Source organism: Diadema antillarum, unplaced genomic scaffold (genome assembly GCF_040938485.1).
Source record: "Diadema antillarum isolate AM-2024a unplaced genomic scaffold, OU_Dant_1.0 scf00000231, whole genome shotgun sequence".
NCBI lineage: Eukaryota > Metazoa > Echinodermata > Echinoidea > Diadematoida > Diadematidae > Diadema > Diadema antillarum.
In genome coordinates, this window is record NW_027271120.1 from 286,732 (window position 1) to 306,550 (window position 19,819).

At 36.7% G+C, this 19,819-nt stretch overlaps 1 protein-coding gene across 1 annotated transcript; it reads right to left on the reverse strand.

The window, feature by feature from the left end:
• Positions 1-402: 402 nt before the first annotated feature.
• Positions 403-19,512, reverse strand: LOC139724817 (glutamate--cysteine ligase catalytic subunit-like). The gene is made up of 16 exons (XM_071635941.1): positions 19,363-19,512; positions 17,501-17,601; positions 15,390-15,503; positions 14,622-14,693; positions 10,594-10,704; positions 9,294-9,352; positions 8,307-8,521; positions 7,601-7,717; positions 6,888-7,017; positions 6,273-6,385; positions 5,110-5,202; positions 4,200-4,304; positions 3,271-3,346; positions 2,450-2,586; positions 1,017-1,131; positions 403-593 (listed from the first exon to the last, which is right to left on the reverse strand). The coding sequence occupies exons 1-16, from the start codon at positions 19,510-19,512 to the stop codon at positions 403-405; spliced, it is 1,899 nt and encodes a 632-aa protein (XP_071492042.1).
• Between the last annotated feature and the right edge of the window lie 307 nt (positions 19,513-19,819).

Genomic DNA, 19,819 nt, shown 5'->3' on the forward strand with positions numbered 1-19,819 from the left:
CTTTGTAACCAGAACTGTAACCAGAACAGACCGCACATCCAAAACATTAAAAAACATCATTGTCTTGCAGAAGAACCCTGGTTCGACAATAAGATGGGACTAGTTAAAGACTACGGATTCAAACATAATAACATGTCGATTCAAAAGATGAAAGTAGCACGCTTCGTTAAGAAAAAAAAAAACCACGCAACAACAACAACAACAACAACAACCCTGAAATACCAAAACTTTAATTAATTCAGGTAGTTCAAAGTTCAAACTTTAATTTGATCTGTGAACACACATCGAATTCCAGATTTTCAACCAAATCACTTTCTTTGCACTTTTGTTCTTCCGCTTTGACGTCAAAACTTCCTCAGGGCATTGTGCCAAAATTTCACAGTTTGTTATTGCCATACGTTCTTATTCCTGATACGATCGCGAGACTCCGGTCCGGTGGAGGAGTTCGGGCGCGTCAATCTCCCCTCTGCCGATGAGGTCGCACTGGCGAATGAGCTCGTAGTTGATACGCGCTGAGATGACGGAATCGTGCTCGTAATCTGGGTGAGCCCTGACGAAATCGCGCATCCACGTGGCTGCAGTTTTAAGCCGGCCTGCAGCGAGAGACAACATGGGTCATTTGTTGGAGTGGATCCCGCAAAGACACGATGGGAAGTCAAAATTCGAGGCTTGTGACAACGCCTAGAATTGATATGCTTGTGTATGACAACATGGCTTGAAAATATTAGCTAAACTATGTAAAGGGATCTTGAGGTCAATTTGGGACATGATATCATACTAAGATATGTTTATAACGTAATAATTGATATCCGATAACAATTGAATAATAATTATAACATGGAAAATTGCCTGATTGTTCCCCCCCCCCCAAAAAAAAAAGGCACAGCGAAAACAGCAAGAGCTTAAAACAAAGATGTAAACAACCAACCAAACAAACAAGCGGCTGTTTGACATGTACACGATTGGTTGTTTTTCTGGCTGTTGCCATAGCAACGCAACTATAACTGGTCACGTACCCGCAGCCCTGTCGGAGATAAGCTCGAGATACAGAGAAATGGTGTCACGCGTGTCCGCATCAACCTCCTCGGCCGTGTCGACGAACTTTCGTACTAGCGGCACGAGTCCCGGAAACTTCAACGTTGCGGTGGTTGTAGTATACATAGTTGTGTTCGGTTGATATTGTTGGTGTTAGATATATGTGATAGAAAAAAAAGAAACGAAAAAGGGAAAGAAAGATGAATACTTAAGCACCAAAATGGCAGCAAACTAGAATAAGATTAAACAGGAAAGTGTTATTACAACATGCATGTCTATCAGGTCTCTGATAAGTGAATAGTAATTTCTTTTAATCAATTCTCCACTCATGAGAACAATTGTCCTATCATCCATAACTAGGGCTGATTTTCAAAGGAGTCTGTTGAAAATATGGTAACAGTATTTCTGCAAAAATTAACAGATATTTCAGAAGAAGAAATAGTCAATAAATAGGTATAACAACCATGCGAATCCATTGGTCTTACAATTTGTTTTTGAGACTTTTGTTTTCTTCCAAAAGGAGGACAAAAAAAAAACCCACACACACTCACAAAAGCTAGATTTTGTGCATAGTAATTATGACGATTGTGATCATTGTAATGAAAACGATACTGATAAAAAAATCGTCATCACCATCATCACATCATCATCATCATCATCATCATCAATCAATCAATCATCATCATCATCATCATCATCATCATTATCATATATCGCAGCTTGCCAAGTAAGTACCGTTTCCTTAAATTGAACTGCCATTAGCTTTTAGCCTATTGTTGTCAGGTCGACCATCTTTACCGATTAAGAGGATTTACGCTGGATAAAACATCTCATTTTGTCGCAGGATCTTTGCTCCAAGGATTCGCAACCAGGATCCTGGTTTAACAAGTCTTAAACCTAATCCACTAGGCCGCAGTCTTCTCACATACATTGTAATCATTTTTAATGCCTTCCAACATTTGTTCGTCAACGTGTGACGATGTCTGGCCTATTAGGTACCTTTAAGGGATGGTATAGTTTTGATTGACATGGGGTTTCATTTTTTTCAACTTTTTTTTTTTTTGGTGGGGGAATAATGAGAAAACATTCAAGAAATATGAAAGAGCGTACAATAAAGAGGAATTCAAAGTTTATTTATGGAAATTGGTTCTAAAATGGCCGAGATATAAAAAAAGAAAAGTAAAAAGGAAAGGAGTCCTAATAAGAGATGGGACCCGCCTTTTATCAGGATCACTCTATTTCACTTTGTTTTTGGATATCTCAGCCATTTTAAAACCGATCATCATCAAATAAACTTTAAATTATTCTCAGAATTGTATGCCTCTTTCATATTTCATCAGTAGTATTTAATTATCTCCCCAAAAGTTAAAATTTGAATCATCTATCTTAACTAAAACTATACCATTCCTCTTACCTCCGCATTGCCTTGAGAACATCCCCCGTTGATGATGGTGTTGACGTCCATTAGGGAGAAGTGGTCTGTGAACCGTTCGTCAGTGTTGTTGGTGTTGTTCTTGTTGTTATTGGACTTGGCCTGCTCTTTACCAGTGACTGCTTTGATTTGTCATTCATTTATGTATTTATCATTTTTTTTTTTGGGGGGGTGGGTTGGGTTGGGTTGGGGTAAGTGGTTGGAGAAGGGGAGGTGCAAAGGCAAAATCAAATGAACAAGAAATAATAAAAATGTATGTGTGTGTGTGTGTGTGTGTGTGTGTGTGTGTGTGTATGTGTGTGTGTGGGAGAGAAAGAGAGAGTGTGGGAGACAGACAGATAGCAATGTGTGTTTCCATGACGTGTGTGACTTTTTGTCAATAAGAATATTGCATTTTATGCAATACATGTGAATAACATAAACTGTAAGCATGGGGGGAATTGGTGAAGAGAATATACTACCGGCCTTGTGTCAGATCTTGTAATGCAGGGAAAGTCAAAATAATGAAAGGTCTGTTTGTTTGACCTGCTAGCCTTTGATAAAAGCGTTTTTAACATTATAATTTTCTTCTTCCCATGGATCTTCCCGTCTTCCACCAGGTAAATGTCTTTCTGTATCTGTTAAGCCGTGATAAATCTCCCGCTGGTTTTGATATTAGTTACGGTTTTATAGTAGAGGTGATTTGACATCGGTACAGTAATGGTCATGAAGTATCGAAGTATAAACAGTCGTAACAATATTTCCGGAACTTTTAGCCGCAAGCCCCGGGTGCCATGAGAGATAATGTTGGGAGTAAAACTCACATATATCCTTCCTGAAGTGGAAGAGCTGCGTGTGGACGGCATCTCTCTTTTGGGCATTTTCTATATTTTCCATAACCTACAGCAGAGAGAGAAAGAGAGAGAGAGTGTGTGTGTGAGGGAGAGAGAGAGAGGGAGGGGGGGGGGGAAGGGGGAAATAAAGGACAGTTGTAATAATGTTATCGTAGTGTGTCTTATAGCCCTATAAAAACAAGGTGGAGTTGTTGATGGCTTTATACCGACTCTTGATTTCGTCTAATGCTTGTAATATTACAGAATGTGACAAATTAACAAGCTTCTGCTCTTGGTCAATTTATCCCTATTTCAGTTTTGGAAGGACAAGAAACTAAAACACACACACACATACGCACGCACGCACGCACACACACACAAAGAGAAACAAAATATGCCAAGGAATCACAGTTTACATGTACGTGTCCCAACAAGAAAGAGTTCTTTGTTCATAGCATTACGTAAAGACGCGAGAGCGGTCCTTTCCGGTGGCTACTTCAGTGATGACGTGTTGAATGGCACATCCACTGATTGGCTAAAACATAGCATTACATACGAAATCTCTTCGCTATTCGTCAAGCAAGAAAGGTAAGCTTTCAACTCCTTATGAGTATTGCCATAATGATCTATAATTCTTTTGGCAAGTTAAGCTCAGAAATCTATACATAAACATCACCATAACTCTCTCTTTAAAGGATCTGTAACTTCCGCACTGCTTCATAAAAACCTGAACTAGACAGTAACACAAAGCTGGTTATTCAGAAGAAACACTTATGTAATATCAATTATGATTACTTGACTGAAAGGTGAAATGAAATTGACGACCGATTACAAATGGTATTCTCTTCATTCAAATCAGAAGGCACAATGGTAGAGAAAGGAATGAATCATTCATCGTGATTCTTGCACTCATCACTTACCTTAGAAATTGGGATGAGGAAATTGAGGTTGTAGGCTAAAATCACCCGCGTCAGTAGAACAACGAACACGACGTAGGCAGCATTTTCAAAGTCAGTGATTTGCACCTATAGAGATTAGAAATAGATACAAAGTAAAAACAGTTCGAAAACGAATCTAATTTGGCCATGTTTGCACAAGGAATAAAATCAATATGCAGTCCGGTATGATCTTTATTTCCGTCCAAAGCTTATCATCTCATTGAAACAAAACAACGAAATATTCCTGTGTTAATTATTCTCCTTTGCAAACAAAAGGCGATATACGGTTGTATTGGCATTCCTAGATATTTTCTTCGGGGTGACGTGGGGGGGGGGGGGCGCTCTCTAAAACCCGCTACATGTCAACCATGATTGTCAAAGTACGACCATAACACAAGGGTGTGACCCCCTAGAAATATGGCGTATATGATTATCTTTGTTTTTCTCTCGCGTCACATTTTTATGTTTTGAAGGTTACTGACTCTATTCTCAAAGTTAGTCGGGAGGAGACGGGCTGTCTTTCTAAATGAATAGCAAATAGAAGTTACACAATTAAACCTTATACCATAGTGCCATCGTTTTATAGACTGAAAATTACATACCAAACCATCTGAACCATAAAATACTAGCTTTGCCCCAGAGACAACAAAAATTGATGTAATTATTATCATTATTATCATTATTATCATTATCATTATCATTATTATTATTATTATTATTATTATTATTATTATTATTATTACTATTACCATCATTATTATATAAACTTATACCATATACATATATACATGAAGGGGTCGGAGCAATATAGTGCTAACCCACATTCATATATATTCACTCCTGAGGACAATGACAGTCAGGAAAGTTTCGGGTTGTTGGGTTTCAGACTCACGTCCATAGGTCTAAACTCTACTCTCCATCCAATGTCCGAATTAGCCGGAGGGGGTTTGAATCGCATGGTCTGCCATACTGTGGATTGAATGTTCTTTGGAAAGAAAGAAGGCAAAACAAAGAAACAATGACCAAGACAGAAAGTAAACAATAAATGCTAAATTCACAGACAAAAAAAAAAAACATTGAGAAAAACAGACATAAACTGTCAAAATTAAGACGAAGCGTGAATTCATTGCAAATGTGTCATAAGGTTATTTTGATGATTATAACCACTGGAATACTCTTTCTATGCTTCGCTTAAAGGAGACAACGAAATATAGCGTCGTTTCTCTTGTAATTCTTCGAGCTAAAATTGAGTGCTCGCTTCCGTTCATTTGAAGCTCTGTGATGCAGTCTGGAAAATGTTCACACTCTCTCTTTACACTCACTAGAGGGTACAAAACAAGGTCAGATCCTGTCACGGACACTTCTACATTTCCAAATTACTCACGAAAAAAAAAACAACATACCTGATATAATTATAGTAATTGGTTTGGAGATGACATGTTACATCCCTACTCTTACTTTGACAATTTCCCGGCGCTGTTTCCGAATATGAACAGTATACGAACGACCCTATCAACACGATCAATGTTCCTGAACTGTGCTGCTAATGATGCATTTGACCCCTCATATGCTTGGAGGGGTATATTGCTCAGGAAGTTATTGTCTTGCCCCCTTTGCACTGGCAACTGGTTATAGGCACTATCCATCAAAGCCGCACAAACTCAGGACAAAAAAAAAAATTACAAAATCTTGCCAAGTGAAGGGAAAACAGGAACTTGAAACTACTAAATATCGTTGTCAGTTCTAAAATCAGTTATAAATTTAATAATTGAAATCCGTTTGGAAATTACGAAAGCAAAATAGATAATTGATATACGAACACCAAAGGACTGAAATCAAATATATCATGTTAGTCTACCTTATGACTAACTGATAGCGAATAGTAATAGTAAACAAATAGATAACTAAAAATGATTTCAAAAAATAAGAGATACGGTGCTGAACCAAAAATGAGTCCAAAATATGGTTTCTGGATCATGAGAGATTAAAGAAGGCTATCATGACAACCGATTCCCCTCATTGCTTACAGTGCAATGATACATGTATATTCTGTACCTCGAAGTGATCTGTATCGATTTCGTCGTCCTGGTCGATCAGCTCCTCGTACACGGCGAGAGGGTCCCGGATGAACAGGTGCGCGACGTGCTTGGCGAGCTGAAGGTCGACGCCTGATGATTCAAAACGAAGAAAAGACCAAACCAAATATAGACTATTGACGATTGAAGTCTGACGTGACACTGAAACTTTGCGCCCCGATAACCAAAGAGCACATCTTTCTGTTTTGGAGCTGAAGTTTCAAGTACAACTGTAACTGCAAGAGATTTCTTATATGGCTTCTAATTTTGAATACAATGATGTTATGATAGATATTATAACATAATGATGTTATAAAAAAAAATCATCGTTTGAGTAAGATGACAGCCTGTCGTCGACACTGTCACAGGTAAATACAACTATTAGACACCACATTGGATATGTTTAGAAAGCTCTTTATCTATACCTGAATGTTTTTATTTGCATTTTCTGTTTGTTTATAATTAACAGTAAAATGTATCGGTAATACTTCATTGGGAAACATTTATATGTTTTCATAAAGTTTATGAATATATATATATATATATAAATATGAGTGATACTAAACATAAAAATACAAACATACACCAACCATACCTGCGTCCAGCATATCTTGTAGAAGGTCCTCGTCGACGACGATTTCGTTGTCGTTGTATTGCTCTCCGTCAGGTGAAATGTAGTATTCGACGGCATGGAAACGGGAAGTCGGAATCTCCCGGCCAGTTTCCTAGATTAAAAAACAACCACAAAAAACAAACACACACACACACACACACAAACAAACAAAAAATACCCCGACACAATTAAGAATAAGGACAAAGTGAATAGAAACTCCCACAAAATTAATATATTTGTATACAATTAAATTTGTTACTAAGGACAGTTGTATGCCGTGAGTTCGACACATATTATAGCAACTATATACTTATAAAACATTTTTCATTTTCGGCTGTTTGCAGTATGTCTTTTTTGAAGTTGTGAGGTGTATTACGGAAGTAATAGCTTGCATTTTGCGAGTTGGTCGGTGTCATTTTTTTTTTTTTTTTGGTCTCTTACACACGATAAGGCAAAATGTCCGAAGTGAAAGAGTAATAAACAGCATCACCAATTTACATCAATACCAAATTTTGGTACATCAGTATAATGTGTATGCACGCATGTCAATATCATCGTTGTACGATGAGCAAAATTACTTTTGCGTCTTATGATTACGTAACTAAGTTGGGTATAAGTCTAATGAGTGTTGCGACAGTGTTACACGATAGCACTATACCGTTGAAGTGGCTGGGTAATCGAGCCTATAGACTTACTTCTAAACCTCGTTCTGCTTTCGTCCGATCGTCGACCGCGGCCGAGATGATATCCCAGCGACATTCGACGTCCGTAAGTAAACCTCTGGAAAATGGAGTGGCATTTGCTAATGCCATCTGTATAGGTTATAAGAACAATTTAATAATTAAGTATAGCGAGTCAACAGTGGATAGCAAACCTGTGATTAAATTTCTGTGACGTCTACAATAAGCCTTTTAAGTGAACCGATTCGTATCGTAATTGCATATAAGTAGGATCATACTCACTTTAAACGCATATTGTCAGATACATTGATTAGTTTGTGGCTGAATTATGATGGTATGTATCCTGTTACTCCGCACAAACATGACGGAATAAAGGCGATCATTGTACTCTTTCGTATACTCTGTACCATAAGAATGAATGTTTTGGTATACACATTCATGCACACACACAAAGAAAATATAATATGGACGAATTCTTTATAACATTTGTACAAATTTTAACTTCGTCTAGTTTCGATAATACATAAAAACCGAATGGTTATAAAGTGAGAGTGGAGATCGCTGAACAATTGGGCAAACGAGGCAAATGAGGTAAATAACACGAAACGGGCGTTTGCCGTTAGTGACCAAGGCGGATTTGATGCCGTGTAAGTTTCATTTTTCTCTCCAGCGAATAGGGATGATAATGACCATAATAGTTATTATCTATAATTTTGAATACCATGATCGGAGTGATAGCGGTCAGCTGATCGTAGAGGACCCGTGCCTCGGGCAGGGTGGCTGCCTGAATGGTCGCCTGGAGGCAGCCGCAGCCCATACCGAACACCATGCTGTCCATGTACACGTGATCCGGCTTGGCCCCCCTGGTCGATTCGTCATCGCACTCAATGAGGGAATTCTCCGTGAAAGGGGCCGGCGTGTTTACGTCCCTATAAACTGTGCAGAATTTTATGGAAAATGAGGAGCAGAGGTTTGATTTGTTCTATTATATTCAAATCATCGCTTTGTCACTGTCTTTAGCAGATGACTACAACACAGGTACCCGGAAATACAAACCGAAACATTTTTTTTTTTCTCTTCATACTAAGTGAAGCAACATGCACATTCAGATCTAAATTATCCTAACAGTTAATAAAAGAGGGAAAAATGAACGGGACAATAATAATGTTAACAGACAACATTCGTACGAATATGCATTCGCGTATTATGACCACATGATGATTACTGTAAAAGTGGTTTCTTTCACGTACAGAAACTTTCGCGGTTTCCATCGGTGCCGACTTTTTCGCGTGTGTTTAAATTCGCGGTCGGTAATGATAGCGTTATAACAAGCCACGAGTTCAAAACATTTTCGCGTAATGTTAAATTCGTGGTTCAACCTCAAAGCGCGAAAAGCGCGAAAAATAAAACCACCGCGAAAGAAACCACTTATACAGTACATTAAGGTATAAATAGGCCGTACATGACAAGTGACCCGGTATTTATGTGCTCTTTTTTAATGGAAACCAAACCAAAACCAACTTAATCAGACGAAACAACAACAAACAAAACAAACAAACAAACGAAAAACAAACAAACAAACAAAAAACCAAACAAATAAACTGAATAAACTATGCTGGAAACTCATCGGAGTCAACCGACACTTGGCATATCTATTTTATCAATCTGCAAAACGTCGATTTTGACAGAACACCATGTTTCCTCTTACTGGGTACGTTGATGCACACTTTTTCTCCCCTTCTTTTTCGGATATTCTCGGTAAGCGTTCTGCATAAAACAAATGAAATATAAAAGAGCGTATATTATGTAGAAGAGTTCCGACAGGTGTGCAAAAACTGTATGTCATGGAGGTAGATAATTTCAGAGACCCTGGGGAGATTTGCAGGGTCCGAGAAGGGGAATGTTGTTAGAGGAAGATATCTTATTTACTTGTATTAATTCATGTTCTTTTTTTTTGTAATGACGAAAACGTTTCTTTGTTAAACTTTAGATTATGAACATCGTTTTGTCAATGATTGGTTTCGTCCAAATCAGCTTAAATTAAATGTGGATGTGGATGGGTTTTTCTTTTAAGCCTCGAAATAAATATATCGTAAAAAAGTTCATATAATAATGTATAAACAATTGTAAAATCCTTTGGTATATCAGTCAATGATGCTTTTCATGCTTCGTGTTTTGTTTTTATTCGAGCTGTGGAAATAAAATCAAATAAAATAGAAGTAAACAAAATAGAATTAAGTAAAGCAAAGCAAAAAAAGAAAAAAAAAGAAAAAAGAAAAAAGATGTCTTTTACAAAACAAGATTTAGAATCAGATTTACTCATTAAGCAAGCGCAGTTCTTTTTACTCATTTAACATCCAACAAATATCTGGCTATCTTTAAAGATGTCATTCATGCTACGACTCGATCCTCAGCACCTCATAAACTTTATTGAATGTTTAGCGATTCAGCCAATTTTCACCAAGTTGATCAAATATTGAAGCAAACACAATATAATAATGTAGATTTGCCAGTATAAACATAATAAAAAATTCCAAATTGCGAATTCTTTCTAAAACGAATTGCTCCATACTGAAAGCAACCCCTCAGAACTAAACTGATATCCGTGTAATATACAAGGATAATGTACTCATTTTTGCAGAATACTCGAATAGTTATCTGAACAATGATAACAATGGTGAAAGCCGGTGTATATCAGCAAAGTTATACATCTTTATAATAGCATAGAAAATTGGGGTAAACTTGATATTTGTGTTCATTAATTTGTTACATAGACTTTGTTTTGCCATTTCTTTATTTTTTTTTATTAGACCAAGTTCACCTATCACCTGCAATCATTACAGGCCAAAGTTAGACTCATGCTTACTGTGCTCAATGTATTGAAACCTCATATTTCATATTACACCGATGTTAAATTTCTACCTACGTTTTCGTTGCCCATCTTCCCCTCTCAGTATCAGCATATAATAGAGAAAATGCAACAAAAATGGCGCACCACATGAAGATACCTGAATCGTGGATGCGATGAGTGGATGGTTTGGTCCGGAACGAAGATGGATTTGGTGATAGATTTCTCCGTCATTTGGCATGGCGGAAACGTCGAATCTAGACAGCCAAGTCTGAAAAACAAAAAAAGAAAAAGGAAAAAGAAAAAGAAGAAGAGATACATTCCAGGAAATGGGCAATACACATGAAAAAAGTACATGCACGTTCAAACAGATTGTAGATTTAAAAAATGCTCGTCATAATTGTGTAGTTATATACTCAGCAAAAAACAAACTAAACACTTTTTTGAGGTCATATTTTTCGAAGAAGATTTTGATGAAAATCAATGTATCATATACCATATTAAAGGTAATTTTATTGGCTATTAAGCTAATAGGTTGATTAAAAAGAAAACCTTACACATGAGTGAGCACATTCGTTTTTGTCCTCCAAGGCACAAATGTAAAAATTGCAAAAATTGACATGTTAAATTTCATTTGCAAATGCCCTTCACGATAACTTTGACAACAAAAGACCAGTTTAACACAATGAGAGACATAATGATAATTAAGATAACATAAAAATAAGTTATTGTTCTCTTTATCTCTTTATAGTCTCTAAAAAAAGCAAAGTGGTAAACGAAAGGGGGAAATAAGAATTTTCTGTCAAGTCAAACTTCACATGACATAGGGAATAATAAGCATAAAGATGATTAAATGAGCAGAATTTTGTTATCTATTTCTGTTAATCTAGTGATTTAAGAATTCATGAGACAAATTCAAGAACCAAATATTATTTACAGTTTCCTAATTTGAAAAAAAAGCTCAAATTTCTATCAATTTTTGTTAATTATTACTTCTTCTCTTATTTCATTTGAATTTAGATTTGACAAAAGCTTCTTTATTTTACTCCATTACTCTTAGCCTTCATTGATCATTTTGGCTTTAAAGATATCATAGAGATCAATGGTTTATTTTTGCAACTTGATTCATGTTTCGTTTTGTGTGAAATTTGTTGTTTGTTCTTATTGTTCTATGGGAAAGCACATACGCATGAATGACAACTTGCTCAGTTTTGCAATTTTTACTTTTGTGCCCTGGAAGAGAAAAACAAAGGTGTTCACTCATGCGTAAAATTTCCCTTTTTGTTGACCTACCAGGTTGATAGCCAATTAAATTACCTTTGATTTGGTATATAATACATTAGCTTTTAGCACAAATATTCTATGAGAAATATAAACTTGAAAAAGCGTTTGCTTTCTTTTTTTCGATGAGTGTACATTGACGTATTTTCGGGATCACTAAGTATGGAGAGAATAACCTTTGGATTTAAGCAAAACACAAACAGACCTCATTATGCATAATATTTGGTCGGACTATTATATATTCGTAAGTCACAGCACAGATACTCGCACAAATTTTTTGATTACTTTTCACCAGAATGCACTGTGATTTTGAAATAAAAACAACAACAACAAACACAAACACAACAATAGACAATGCTAATTTAGAAGGCTAATGCACTTTAAAATGTACCTCAAAGCGTGATGTTTGAGAATCAATTTCACAGAGTGTTCATTTGGTCTTCGCGCATCAAATCAAAATATTTCGACAAATTCGTCGAATCTGTTGCATTTCCTCTAAAATCTGAATTCATTGTCAACTATATTTTGAGAAAAGAAAAGCCTTTTAAGCTGCTGAATGGAAGGAGCGATAGCTACGGCTACATAACATTACTGGTATAGCTACGATTACGATAGCATCACTGACCGTAGTACTCGGTCTACGTGCGTGATATGCCAATAATTAATCAAATCTGACGAAAACGGTTGTAGCACTTAAAATAGCCTTTTTTGACCCCGTAGCTTACAGGGTTTTACATTCTACACCCTGTGACTATAACTTGAGACCAGTTTGTCACAGTGGAGAATGGCTATAAAGGCATGGGAGTGAAAGTCCATCCAAATGGCGTCACCCACTGGTAGTCGGTAGAAGTCTGGGTGTTTTTTTTTTAATAGTGGATTTACTGTATATCGAGGGTGCTGAATCCGAATCTGGATGATGTGACTCTTCAACCTTGAGAGTTTTGAGATATTCAAAATGACTCAAAAATAGAAAACAAAACAACCCCCTAAAATCCCATAAAATTTCCTTATAAACGGTGAAAAAAAAATGATTTAACTCTTTGAGGGTGCTGAATCAGAATCTCTATGATCCTGCTATTTCATCCTCGAAAGTTTTAAGACATTCAAGTGAAACAAAGTAATGTTTTTTTTCTTTTTTTTTTCTTTTTTTTTTACCCTTTCAGGATACTGAATCTGGTTGTGAATGATGCAATTCTTGTATCCTTGAAGATTTTGAGATACAGTATTTCAAACAAAGAAATGGTTTTTTACCCTGTCAGGATACTGAATCCGATTCTGGATGATGCAACTCTTGTATCCTTGAAGATTTTGAGATATTCAATATGACCCCCAGAATCTGTAAAAGTTCTTTTATGCCTGTATTTCCTTATAAACAGTGATAACATGTGCTCTCCATTAATTAAACCCAGGGCTGAAAACAGTGATTCGTATCCAATGAAGATTTCAGTTAGCAAGAATGGTATCCGAAGGGGACTTCATGGTAAGATACCCCAATAATGTATGTGTGAAAAGATGTCTCACGCGTATCCTGAAAAAGGTTTTTACATAGTAATTAACATCCTCACATTTAGAGATGAAAATCTGACAGTTGCGAACCCCATATAGATAGACTACCAAGTTCGCTACCAATGTGTTACTTTTTCTCGTCTGAGTTGTGTGACTTTCTTTTCTATAAATGTTGAAACTCGTCTAGTGTGCTGCAACCATTGGCGGCGATTTCGTGTACCTCATGTGGTCTATGAGTGCCATTATGGGAGAGGAATGTTCATTGAATTGAATGTATGAAAAGTGAAGTATCGTGTGATAGTGGTCTGCTGCACTTTCGCTGTCATCCTGTCGGTTTTGTATGGGACAGTGGTGGTGCTTGGTCGCTGGGCGTGAGTGCGCGCTTCTGCAGTTTGGCTACCGATTGTGGTGGTGGTATATACAGTGGCGGTATCCTCCTCCCACACCCTCCCCCGCTCGGTCGCTTCGCTCCCTCGCCGAGGATCTCACACCGTCACATAATGTACCCCAGTATAGTTCTTCATCGCGCAGATTCGTGTATGTATACAATCGCATGTATAATATGTACAATGTATAGTGTATATGTATATGCACATGATGACACAGGAGCCAATAAATCAAATAAAAAAAGTCTCACAGGTTACATTAATTAGTGTCAAAATGCACCCCCTTGAAAAAAATGCTAGTGACGCCCCAGAACAAACATACTACGCGGTGTGGAACGTGTACGCAAATCACAGGGCTTTTACTTTATGATGAAGGCTTAACACTTTTGTGTGATAATGGTGTATTTTCGCAGGATTGGAGTGTATGCCGAATAGGCATTATACATCACCCTCTTTGCACGGATTAACGAACACTCCAGAGGACATGCGTGGGTGAACAAAAGGCACAAATTCAAAACGCCGTTAGACCAGAGCACCAACACCACCACCGCCTCCCCCTCTAATAGATATAATATTATTATATCTATTATTATTGTTATGCTTGTTTGTTTTTATATATAGGTGGCATACCACAGACAACATGATGCTATTCATGCTTGTGCAATGACAACGACAGACATGAATTCTTGATCTTCATGGTATACAACAAGCTAGTAGAAAACAGACACACACGGACACAAATACAGACACAGACATAGACGTAAAAAAAACATCAGAATGGTTGGACGTTTAAAGGTCCTGTTTACCTTTGGGAACGGCGATATAAAAATGTTCAAAATATCACTTTTGATGCATATGTGTAGGTCAGGTGTATCACCAAACATCCCACCATATAACATTACAATAAAGCCTATATAAGAGTCCTCACGCGAAATCAGGGGGTGCGACTTTTTGTTTTTTTTTTGTGATGCACGGTCACAAATGGTAAATTATGCCTTTAATATTACATAGTCACCTTGGAAACGCGGTGATAGTAACCGTAGTTTCTCCCTTCTCTGCATCAAGAGAATCCAAAAGTTGCTGTCTCCTGAAACATAATAAAGAGAGATGTAAAAGTATCATCATTACTGAACACACGAAGGTCTTTAGTGTATGTGCACACTGGGTGTGCTGCATTGTATGTGACAGATGCGACAAGGAACGACAAAAGCAGGGAGAAGATTAAAAAGACTCCTTTTTATAGGAATTGTGTCCCATCTTTGAAATATTGACAGCTTTTGTTCATCAAAATATGACGTTTCTCTTTTTCCAATTCTTTTATCTTTCTCTCTCTCTATATACTCTCTCTCTCTCTCTCTCTCTATATATATATATATATATACACAGTATTATGTCATATATATACATACTACAACTGTATAGTATATATATATATATATATATATATATATATATATATATATAATATATATTATATATAATATGACTATGAGCAAAATGAATAAATGAATACATATCATAAATATCGGTATATATATATATATATATATATGTATATATATGCTATATATAATATGACTATGAACAAAATGAATAAATGAATACATATCATAAATATCTGTATATATATATATATACATGTGTGTGTGTGTGTGTGTGTGTGTATGTGTGTGTGTGTGTGTGTGTGTGTGTGTGTGTGTGTGTGTGTGTGTGTGTGTGTGTGTGTGTGTGCATGTGTGTATTATCAGTTATGGTATGTGATTGATTGATAACCATCTAATACCTTGCTTTCATGTTTGCCTCCACTGTGTTAAGCTGGGCGATATGACCACCGTATGGCTTTGGAGGTGTACTCTCCACGACGTAGTTTGCGTACTCCGGGCCCCAGACCGACTCACTATCCATAATAAAAGTTATCATTCTCTATATATACGTGAATGATTGCCCTATGCCATTTCATTGTAATCATAGCGTATCAAACGTACACACTGACAATTGAGTATATGAATATAAGAACGACCCAAGTCCAATTTTTGGCCAAATTCAGTTTGACATGGGAAATTGTAGCTTATACATGGACTCATCTTGTGTATAAATGATAAATCCTAATTACCCCCGGAAGTGCCTGAAATAAATGAGTTAAATCTTATATGAATGTAAGAATGAAGGACTTGGGTCATTCTTTCATTCATATTATAGCGCCCTCTCTCGTCCTTCTCTCATCTCTATAGCAGAATATCATGTATATGAATCAAAGAACTACCCAAGTCCATATGAATCAAAGAACGACCCAAGTCCATCACACAAAATGGCCTCTCCACAATTAATGTTAATGTTAATTGTCATAATAATATATGTTCTAATTTGTATATACAATGTTGCCTTCCCATCACAGTTAAATAGAATATTATTGGACAAACAAAAAAGATATGAAGTTTTTTTTTTAGTTTACTCGAAATGGTCTTCCATGGACTTGGGTCGTTCTTATATTCATATACTCAATTGAATGGACTGACATGATAATTTCTGTCACCGAATCCATAAAAGATGATAATAATGATATTGCATTTCTGTTTCACAATTCCCTTTTATACATTGTTTACATGGTTTATGAGTTCTTTACACCGTTTCAGAGGGCTTGTCAACGAAACTGAGTACAACAAGGTTGATACTGGGCATGCAAGCCAATGGAATGACAACACATTAAAGTACGTGCGGAATTTCTCCTTGAGCAGTGTTCAGTAAGAGAAAGTGTGTTATGGGGGGGGGGAGGGGTAGAGTGTATTCATGTTTTTCATTTGTTTGTATAACAAAACACATAAGGAAAAAAACACGTGTTTGTAGCAGAAAAATTACATCGGTTGGGAAGAGATGTATCGCAACAAAATTAAAGTTTCAACCAACTGATATAATTTACATGACTAGCAGGCTTTCGTCAACTATATTATGCAATACTGCGGACTTTCTCAAGCCGAATTATTTTTCAACGTCTTCGCTGCCTGTTTGGTGGTACTTTAGGCTCATTAGAGCGTAGATAAGTGTAGGCGACAGTGCTTAACGACAGTCCTTTATTCCAGCAGGATTGCATATAGGCTTTGAATCAGAAGATGATCCTTACTTTACGATGTCCACGTAATTGACCCGAAAGTTTACCTTCGGCAGAGATTAGGTCAGAGAAGCAATCTGGATTTTAACAAAGGAAGACTAATCCTGCATAGGAATAGGAACTGTGGGTATACACTGTCACCTTTGCTTCAGTGATCCCACAGCGTCACCAGATTGGCGGCGGAGGTATCAGTCAGTCAAAGCAAGGAGGTACTTCCCACCTCCCTGGTCAAAGCCAAGTCACAGCTAGCCAGTCAGATAAAAAAAAAAAGCGGTTGAAGTTTTAATTTTGTTGTGATAATCGTTTGTTTGTTTGTTTGTTTTTGTCCAAATGTTTGTTTGGCAGTCTGAATTCCATCGCCCTTTCAAGCTGCCTCCTAAGGAGTATGTGATGCTTCTTCTCTTTCTCCTACGATATATAGTATAGAGTGCCGTAACTTTTTAGTAATGGGCATGCTGCCAATTAACATTTGCATTTTGAAACTGAACCTTTAGGCGCAGATTGACTGTAATGATATAGTATTAGGGTGAGACAGTTACAACTGCCAAATTATTTATTTGATCATGGTTGATAAAGTTTCGTATAGAAATTGATGATTCTTTACGCTTTTATGCCAAAAACATCTACACATTGAATTGCATTTATGCTTAAATAATATAGCTAAATAAAAACAAAAACTGACAACCTGTCAGTATTAAAGTGAGGATGGCTTGTGTAAGGCTTTGCTTATATTTTTGTGATAAATAGATAGATAGTGAAAAACGAACAAAAAAAATCTCTATCTTTACTTTTCGCTCCGCCGCCGCAGGACGGCTAGAAGCTTGTCAGATTCCAATAGCACGCGAGCACTCGCGGCCTCGTGGTCGAATCTTATGAGGGTGTGCTCAATCTGGTGGGAAAATACAGATAGGCGGATGAATAACAAATTTAAGAAAACAGATGTCTTTAGTAAAGATAATCATTATAGAAAGAAAACGTGTACGTTGTGTAATGTTATATGTTTATAATCATATGAATTATATATGTGTGTATGCATGTATGTATATCTACATGTATATCATACAGACACATAATGGTATAAATAAATATATAAATATATATATATATACACTGTAAAAGCAGCGGTGTTAGATTTAACACCACGGGTGTTAAATCTAACACCGATCAAACTTCAATAAAGGACCACACCCACAGGTGTTAAAAATGCACTGTGATGGTGTTGAAAAGTGTTCACCTGACACTTCGTGGTGTTAATTTGACACTGTACCTGGTGTTATTTTGACACTGTACTGGTGTCAATTCAAAAATGACATCACATGGTGTTGATTTGATATTTGCTGGTGTTGATATCAATGGTTTAACACCCGTCCAGCTTCAATAAGGGACGACACCATCTGGTGTTACTTTGGTGTAAATTTATTTTCAAATTTTTTTCAAAAATCTAGTATTTTAATGTAAAATTCTTGATCGTCTTGTTTAAATTAAAAATCAACAAGAAGTGCAGTTACTAAGAAACTCTTCAAAAAACAGTTTAAAATTTGGAAATGACACCCGTAGGTGTTAATTTAACACCATAAATGAGCACCGAAAATTCAACACCAGCTCGGTGTTCACTATTTAACACCGGACTTTTTGCAGTGTATATATATATATATATATATATATATATATATACATATCGAACATTGACACTCGCTTTTTATATGTTTGCTATATGACAAATTACATGAAGTGATGATTTGATTGCCTTTCGATCAGCTCTATTAGTCTGCAATAAACAAGGTTTCGAAATGGTTTGTGTAAGAAACAAGAAAGAATGCAAACTCGTCCTGAAGATTCATCTGTTCTTAATCGTGATGTTTCAAGAATAATTTATGTCAAGACAGTAATCCCAATAAGATTTACTTTCTTGAAGTCATGTCAAGGAGAGAAATTGAGAGAAGATATATGTACAAGTGAATGGCAGACTTGTGAGACAAAGACGACGACGACGATGATGCTGATGATGATGAAACAGCATTTATGTACTTGATTTGAGATAAACGGCTCAATGCAAGTACGTGTTGACCTATGTTCATTCACGATGTACCCTCAGCATCACTTTTATAGCCAAAGTGAATTATACGTAAAGTTTCGCCATATATACTCTGTATAAGTTTGTTCTCCTATTTTTCTTCAGATTACTTAGATACGTCAATAAAACCCTCCAAGACCAAGATTCTGTTAATAACATATCTGTCTATCATTGCTAAAATACTCATAGGTTATTGACAAAGGATATTGGTATGCACCTCCCCCCCCCCCAAAAAAAAAGAAGAATAAAATAAACTGAACATAACTTACATGTTTCCATGTTACTATGATTATCATCGCATACATGTATAGGTCCTTTAAGATTTTATAACTTTCTCTTATACTTTTTCCGTCCGATTCTAATGATTCACAACGGGGCAAATTAGTGGGATATGCTGCAAATTTTGTCTGTGTGAATGCGGCTATAGAGACTTCCGTCTCTCTATTTTTCTGGATATGCCATTTACATTTGCTAGAAGTTGTTCAATCGACCACGCAGAGGAGTTTCACTTATACCATGGATCTAATACCATGAAGCTTTAGCTCCATGGTTATACACTATCGATGTGATACGTACCTCGTCTCCCCACAGAAGCGGATCCGGAGGGCGATTCTTTAGTCGGTTATACCCGTGAATGAATTGTTGCACGCCATGTTTCCGTACATAGTCAGTGTATTTCTTTGTCCGCTCCCACGAAAGTGGCTCCCCTTTCGAAAGGTTTCCCATCTCTTTACCTCCTTTTTTATGGCTGTACCCTTAGAGTTTAACAAAACGAAAGACAAACCATTTGGGTTTTGTGATGTCAGTAATAACGTATTTGTTTTAGGCCTTCAATCGAAAGGTTGAGAAATGCACAAGTATTCCGTGAGCAAACCCACATCGAGGAACAGGGAGCAATATGCGTTCACGACTGCAGATTTCTTTTTTTTCTTTCAATTCATTTTTTTTTTCATTTTTGGACAAAAGCATATACACACTCTCTTTGGTATCAAAGAATAAGGTTAGTAAAACTATGTGAAATGAAAAGAGTATT